General features: G+C 36.2%; 1 protein-coding gene across 1 annotated transcript; it reads left to right on the top strand.

Annotated features, from left to right (window-relative positions):
- Positions 1 to 278: 278 nt before the first annotated feature.
- Positions 279 to 689, top strand: LOC311605929 (peptidyl-prolyl cis-trans isomerase A-like; the record flags this gene model as incomplete). Its single annotated transcript, XM_084796762.1, has 1 exon — positions 279 to 689. One exon carries the CDS (start codon positions 279 to 281, stop codon positions 687 to 689), a length of 411 nt encoding a protein of 136 aa, XP_084652888.1.
- Between the last annotated feature and the right edge of the window lie 8,030 nt (positions 690 to 8,719).

The raw sequence follows: 8,719 nt of genomic DNA on the forward strand, positions 1-8,719 counted from the left end.
GCTTTTTATGTCTTGTCTACAATCAGAATGAGAGAACAAAAATAAATAGATGCAGTTGCCTAATTACCTTTCCTCATTTTATACTCCAGGATCTCCTCCAGGGCATGTTGTCACCCACCGTGTGCCTCAACTGGCATACCCAGAAGCCAGTCGCTCAGTGCTTCTAGGTCTCATCAAGTTGTCAGTTAAGACTAATTATCATGGTAGACACCGCTGTTCACCTTCGTCACTTGTTGCAGCCATTGTCAACCCCACAGTGTTCTTAAACACCACGGCTGATGGTCAGCCCTTGGGCCACCATCTCCTTCGAGCTCTTTGCAGAAGAAGTTCCAAAGATAGCAGAAAACTTTCATGCTCTGAGCACTGAAGAGACAGGATTTGGATATAAGGCTTCCTCCTTTCACAGAATTATTCCAGGATTCATGTGCCTGCGTGGTGATTTCACATGCCATAACGGCACTGGCGGCAGGTCCATCTATGGGGAGGAATTTGAGGATGAGAACTTCATCTTGAAGCACACAGGTCCTGGCATCCTGGCCATGGCAAATGCTGGACCAAACACAAATAGTTCCCACATTCTTATCTGCATTGTCAAGACTGAGTGGCTTGATGCCAAGCATAATGGAAGCCTTGGAGTGCTTTGGTCCAGGAATGGCATGACCAGCAAGAAGATCACCATTTCTGACTGAACATCTGTAATTCTTTTGACTTGCAGGCATTATCCCCACCAGGCCATTCCTTCTGTAGCTCTGAAGAGCGCCTCTACCCCATCTGCTCCCAGTACCCTGTAATCTCTGCTCTTACTGAAGTTCTTTGGGTTCCATATTATCCTCATTCCCCTCCAAGTTTAGCTGGATCGCAGAATTAAGCTTATGATTATGAATAAAAAGTAAATAGGAAAAGAGAAAAAAAGACTAACTATCATGGGTTTTTTGTTATGTGTGAGCATTATCAGTGCATGTTTAGTAGCATGTTGTATGGCTTTTGTGTGATTAGGACCTGGTATCAGTGAAGCTGCAGGACAAACACCAGGAATGGTAAGACAGTCAATTTGTAAGACGTACTTTCAGTGAGATAGTAAGGGAAATTTTTCCATGGAAGTCATTAACCTTGGGATATGAAAAAATAAAGTAGCTGTCTATATAAAACAGTAATGTTGTACTTTCAGTTATCTCTCAATGTACAAACACATCAAAATAAAATAATACCTCTGCACATTAAAACAAAGAACTGGTTTTAATAATGAAATATTTTTTTAAAGTCTTATGCACATATCAGCAGGGCAGCTAAGGTGCTTGTCTTTACAAGCAAACAGAGCAGAGAAAATGATAATTGAAATATGATCTAAGGGTTAGTTTGAAGAAATACACATTAACACCTCTGTAGCTTTGCCTTTGCGTATGCATAGGAAAAAATCTCAAGGACATTATAAAACAAAATGAGCCTTCCATGCCATCTGAAATAAGTTCCATTTCAGTGCTAGAATAGAAAAAAAAACACTGCAAATGGAACACAGCTGGAAAAAAAACTATAGAAAGATGTGAAAGAATATTAAAATGGGCCTTTAATGTCACCGAGGTAATTACTTTTCTCATGAAATAAGTGCTGTACTTTCCTAGTAAAAGGAAAGGATGGCACTGTTTTTCCCTTTCATAGTGGAAACATGATTTATCACAGTTCATTTATGAGAGCCTCATATTTTCTTGTCATATTTTGACCATGATTTATTCAGAAAAAAAATCACTTGTCAATTTAAGAGCACTGTGTGATCACACTCGTCTGTACATCTGCTAAAATTCATAACAATATGCTTGGAAATAATTAAAGTTGTTTGTCTTTTCCTCCCCCAAAACCGACTCCCCCAAAAGGAGAAAATAAGTCTTAGAATGAAGCAAATTCACACTATCTGGGAATTAATTTTATATTTTGACAAAGGAAGGGTTCCATTTTAGTTATATCTGAATTCATTATCCTTACATTTTCATTCCTATATACCTTATGTCATTTTGGTATCATGTGAAAAACTGAAGCCATTCCTCCTGAAACTGTTCATGGTTTTAAAATACATTTGTGGTCACATGGCGGATTTGTTGCTCAGATACATGAGGAAATGTAACTTGTATCAGTTTAAACACAGTAGGTTCGGTATATTCTCTTGCAGTTGGCTTCATGTCACTTCCCCGCTGCACTGTAAGGCCAAAAATCATTCCACGTGTGTGTATCTAGATTATCAGAAATGTTTTGGGAAGTCAAGATAATAAATATAATAAATTACTAAAGGTAAAGTTTTTCATAAAATAAGTGTGATAAGGTTACATTTGTATAACTTTCATTTCCAGAGATGTAGAAGTATCACTGTAGAACTGTGGGCCTAATACTTGTTACATGTGTTTTATACTGCTAAGCTACATACAAATTACTAATAAAAAAAGAAAGCAGAAACAAGAATTAATACTACTAGCCAGTCAAAAATTGATATAATCATCTTGGAGCATAATAAAGGAATCATCTGCTGATAAACAAATTTGTTTTATGTTCCATTCTTGCCTCTTTGAATCAAGTATAAGGCAATGGTTGCATATATTTGATAAAAACATGTTAATTAGCCTTCATTCTACATTTTGGTTTGCATGTTTCTAAAACCTGATTCCTTCAATAGCCCAGGCCAGCTGGAAACTTTCAGAAAACAGCCTGAAGGCATACCCCATGACTTTAAGTATTTAGCTTATAGGAATGAAGAACTGTGCCAAGTTATTCCAATATTTTAAAGATAGCAAGCTACTAAAACATCTAAACATTAGATGATAGTTGATTTTCTAAAAATTAACATTACTTTACAATAACTTAGCATTTGTCATAATATAAAAAAGGATTTTTTTATCCAAAATACATAGAAGACAGAAAAATTTAAAAGCATCATATTAGTAGTTAACTACATATTGAAATGACATTTTCCTTGTTTATATTTGTGTTTATTTTCCTTTAAAAAGGATTTTAATGTTGGTGGTGGTAATGTGTTTGTGTGCTTCTATTGTTTTGGTTTTGCTGCAGTGAAGTTTATATCCTGTGTTTTTGTCGGTATAGTTAACCTTCTTTGGTTGGTGTTATCCTTCTAGTATCTTCTGTAGGGCTGTGTTTATGGATAAATATTGTTTAAATCTGGTTTTGTCATGGAATATATTGTTTTCTCCATCTATGGTGATTGACAGTTTTGCTGGGTATAGAAATCTGAGCTGACATCTATGATCTCTTAGCATATGGAAGACACCTGCCAGTCCTCCTGGCTTTTAGCATGTAATTTGGTATTTCTGCCTTTATTTGTTACTTGACCTTTTTTGTTGAGGTTTTTAGTATTCTTTCCTTTTCTGTACATTTAGTGTTTTGATTATTATGTGCCTAGAGGTAGTTCTTTTCTGGTATAAAATATTTAGTGTTCTGTAAGCCTCTTATATGTTTAAAGGCATCTCTTTACTTAGGTGGAAGAAATTTTATCCTGTGATTTTTTGGAAAATATTTTCTGGACCTTGGAGCAAAGAATATCTAATCTATTCCAATAATTCTTATGTTTTGGCTTTTTATGGTATCCTTGATTTCTTGGATGTCTTGTGCAGGAATTGTTAGATTTGATATTTTTTGATAGATGTATAGCTGTCTTCAGTCGTACCTCCTCCTTCTCTTGTGCTTTGTTAGTGATGCTTACCTCTGTAGTTCCTTTTATCTTCCCTAAGTTTTCCATCTCCAGGATTTCCTCAGTTTTTAAAAATTATCATTATTGATTCTATTACCATGTTTCATGTCTGGAATATTTTTATTCATTTCTTTACCTGTTTGACTGTTTAAGTGATTTATTAATTTCCTCCTTAAAAGCCCCTATCTGTTTGATTACATTTCCTTGTATTTCTTTAAGGTATTTGCTTCCTCTTTAAAGGTCTACATAATTTTCATACACATAGATTTAAGGCCATTTACTTGTGTTTTAGCTGTGTTTGGATATCCAGGGCTTGTTGAAGTAGGATAGTTGGGTCTTGGTGGTGCCATATTGCCCTGACTTTTATTATGTTCTTTCTCTGGCCTTTAGCCACCTGGTTTTTCTTATTGACCACTGGACTTCTTGGGCATGTGGGAGGAGCCCTGGGTTGTGGGCTTGAGGTTTGATCTCAGCAATTAGCTGGCGGCTCTCCTTTTCTGGCTGTATCCCAGTTGGATCTACAGGCAGGGGATTGGTGTGTGGTTGTCTAACCCGTATGATCCTGAGGTCTGGCAGGTCCCCTTCAGGAAGGCTAGTAGAGCCATATAACATAGGCTGGATCTGTGTATCTCTGGAATCCAGAGCTTTACTTGGGAAGGCAGGAATAGCCGGGTCACCTGAGGGTAGAACCGTGTGGGCCTGGCAGCCTGGATCCCTCCTCTTGCCAGGGGAACTTGAATTGACCCTGGCATTTCAAAGTATCAGTGAGGCTCTCCTGTAGTCACTAAGGTTCTGCCACCCAGACATTGTGTGCACTGGACCCTGTCATCTTGGGAGCAAGGCAGGAAACAATTGCAAATGTCATTCTTCCATACAAAAATAATTAAATGAAATATTTTATTGTTTTTCATTTTAGATACTAGCCAATAAATTAACTATATGAATTTCTGTACTATGTATGTAATTCAAAATATACACAAATAGGTCCTGCAATAGAAGTAAGTTCGTAAGAAACACAAAATGAAACTAAAATAAAGAATAGAATTCTTGAAAATATATCCAACTATTGATAATTGAACATGTATTATTAAAGTACATGATATTAAGTTGCACTAGAGAAAAGTAATAATTTAAGCAAATTATTTTGACCTAATGAAAGACCACATTTAAATATAGTAAATATAACAGACTGGTTAATATATTTCAAGTAATTGTAACATTATTTTTTAAACTAGGCTAAAGTTACATCACTGCAAAAAAAGAAAACTTTAGAAAGAATTATGCACATATATCAGAATAAAATGCTAATAAAAAGTACCTCAAACAATTAGACAGTAAATTGTATTATAAATGTAATATTCTTGGAAAAGTGTGGTGTCAGCGCAAGAGCAAAATGTTGGATGAATCAAGAAAACATGGAGAGATCCAATTAATATGGAAACATGGGATATAATAATGTTAACACTTTAAATCACTAGAGAGATGATGGATCATTCAATAAATGTTGATGGGATGGCAATTTTAAAGATATAAAGTTAATTACTTCATATATTATATCACAATAAATTTCAGATAGAAATAGAATAGAATTAAAAATAAAACCAAAGGGCTAGAGAGAAAGCTCAGAGGGGAAAACCTCCAAAGACTGGAGTTTAAATTCTCAGAAGTACCTCAGAGTGCATGTGGTGGCCAGCCTGTAATCCTATATACAAGAGTGAGAGACAGGAAATGCCAAAGTAGCATGGCGAGGCATAGAAACAGACAAGCTCATTCCTCAAGAGGAAAGTGGAGAGAAAGGGAGGAAAATATGCCACTTCACTCTCTGGCTTCCGTACTGTACACTCATATGTTTCTGGGCACCTCCACATATGAAGACCCACCATGCAAACATGCATGGATATATGCACTACACACACACACACACACACACACACACACACACACACACACGCGCGCGCGCGCGCGCGCGCAAGAAGAGATTCCAACCTACACAGAAAGAAGATATTATATACACACCATTTAAACCACATTAGAAAGGAGTTTAGGTGCACAAAAGCAGAGGTAGAAATAAAATAAAGTAGCTAACGCAAAATTTTTAAAAAGTGGCCATGGAGGTCTACTTAGGTCTGTAGCGTATTTGTTTAGCATAGACCAAGCCCTGAGTTCAATACCCCGCATTGCAGAAACTAGATGTTTTGACACATACCTGTAATCAGTGCTGTGAAGGTTAAGGCAAAAGAATCAAAAACAAAAATTAAAAATAAATTAAAATAGGAAAATGGCATATGGTATGAATTTCTCAAAAACTAATAAAATATTATATTACTAAAATGGGATGATTTAAAAAAAGATTACATAAATTGTGAACACAGAAACTATTAGATAAGACTCAGTGGAGCACATATCAGCAAGTAATTATTTACAGCGGGTTTTCAAGTGCAGAATTTTTAGCACTGAATGTTTTTATGTATTTCTTAATATGGTAAACCTAGAAGGACTCATCACTTACAGAAATGATGTAATAAACCGAAATGTGCATCTTTAAATGTTTTATGTTTCAACAAATATTTGAAGAATAAATTCATAAAACTCTAAGCAAAAAATGTTACAATCTGTTTTTTAATTTTGGAATTGAATAAGAGCACGATGCCGGACAGTGGTGGCACACACCTTTAATGCCAGCACTCAGGAGGCAGAGGCAGCCGGATCGCTGTGAGTTCGAGGCCAGCCTGGTCTACAAAGGGAGTCTAGGACAGCCAAGGCTACACAGAGAGAAAACCTTGCCTGAAAGAAAGAAAGAAAGAAAGAAAGAAAGAAAGAAAGAAAGAAAGAAAGAAGGCATGGTACATTATAAGCCTGAACAGAAGATAATTTTACAGAATCAAAAAAAAAAATCTAAAGGCTGAGTATCAGTCCAGCTAGACCACTAAACTGACAGGCCTACAGGGAAGTGTGCTTACAGACACATTATATGGTCTGTAGCACTGGTTACTTTTCAATGGCTGTGATCACAGTGTGTGATCAAGCAGTCTCAGAGGTTTTAGACCACTAAGGTGGAGCAGACTTAAGATGCAGCGGGGACTGGGGCACCCGAGAGCTCACGTCTTTGATCACGTGCAGAAGTAGATGCCTTAATGGGGACGGTGGGAAGCTTAGGAAACCTCATGTCTGCCCCTGTGACACTTCCGACACTTCTTCTCGAACACGATCGCACCTCCCAGTGTTGCACAAACTGCTCCACCAAGGCCGGACCAAATTTTGAACCATATGTTGCCTTTCTCATCCAAGCAACCACATATATGTGTATGTATATGACATATGACATGGAGGGAAGAAAGATAAATCTTAATTTTTTAAAAATGATAGAATCCCAAATATAGACCCCCATGTGAACCCTGGTTGCAATGCTATTTAACAGTTAAGGACAGGATGCGATGGAGTGGGCACCACTTAAGAGCCCTGTGGAGACACTGGCAATGAGGGAAGTGACGGCGACGGCATATTCACTTATTCTAAAACTTCAATACCTCTGATATTTAATGAGATAAAAAATTAAAAGCATATAGACTTCAACTGAAAAATACTTCATAGATTTTGGCTTCAGTAACATGTCAGTTAGTTAATTGCAAGAAGCCTCTTAATAATTTCACCGAGTTTCCCTTTCTCTTTGAATTTATTTTCAAAAAGAAGCCAGAACGTTTCTGAAGAAAGACGTCACATCATGGCTTCCAACCTCCTTCCAAAATATTAAAAGTCAACAGAAGTAAATTGATTTACAAGCTACCCCATGGTGCACGCTTAAAAGTTCAGTGAAGCTGTAGGCAGAAAGACTTGGGGGGGGGGCAGGGCTGTGCTTGGCTATATATCAAGTTCGAACCCAGCCGGAGCTACCTCAAAAGCTGTCTTGAAATGCAAGATAAAGTGTCTTACCAGACCTGAGGCACATTTTAAATCTCCTCTCTGATTGATTTGCTCCAGTGTTCAGGTCATTAGGGTGAGTGAACAACAGACATTTCTTCGTGCCTGCTCTCACCTGTGAAGACAAAGTCCTTGGTTCACCTTTGATTCCATTTCTTCCTTTTGCAGCCTCCGGCTTTTCTTCTTTCTCAGCACCAGTGATGTTCCGTTTTGTTGTCTTAGTTATCTGCTTGTTACTTAACTTCTGAAAAAATATCTCATTTTTGTTTATTTGTAGCTGGTCTTCCCACTCAACTGCTACTCTACAAGAAGAATGATCTGTTCCTCATAGTCTTATATCAAATATATAATGTACCTATTATGATATATATATAAACCTATTATGATATATATATATAATGTACCTATTATGATATATATAATGTACCTATTATGATATATATATATATAATACTCTTTTTTGAGACAAGGTCTCTCTGTTTTAGCCTTGGCTGTCCTGGACTCGCTTTGTAGACCAGGCTGACCTCGACCTCACAGCAATCCGCCTGCCTCTGCCTCCCGAGTGCTGAGATTAAAGGCATGTGCCACCACTGCCCAGCTATAATTTTATTTATAAAAATGTTATAATAAATATTACTTATATTTAAATGCTAGAAATATAGGATATAATTATAGCTGTGTATAAGAATTAAGATTTATTTATCATTGTGAAAAAGATTAACTACTTCAAAAAACTCTACAAAATTATTTTGGAATGATGGAGACCTGCAAAAATGGTTATTCAGGAAGAGGGAGGGGCTATAAATATGAGAATATTTATTACAATTTCACAAATAATTTTATATGCAAACTAAAATATTTTAAAACTATGTGATGATTCTTTCCTGTAAAATAAAAGTATAGTATTAAAAGGAGTAGTTTCTTATACTTACTTATCTTTATAGTTTTAAGCATTTTATTATTTTCTAATTTTCCTAAAATAATCTACATCTATTATAATTAAAATTGGATACTATCAGCAAAAAATTTAATCCACATCAGCAGTTTCACAAGTGAAAAAAAAAACCTTAGTGGTGTGCTTAAGTGATATGCAAAGGATAGATATAAAACAAA

Source organism: Acomys minous, assembly GCF_964271855.1.
Source record: "Acomys minous genome assembly, chromosome: 9".
Lineage (NCBI taxonomy): Eukaryota > Metazoa > Chordata > Mammalia > Rodentia > Muridae > Acomys > Acomys minous.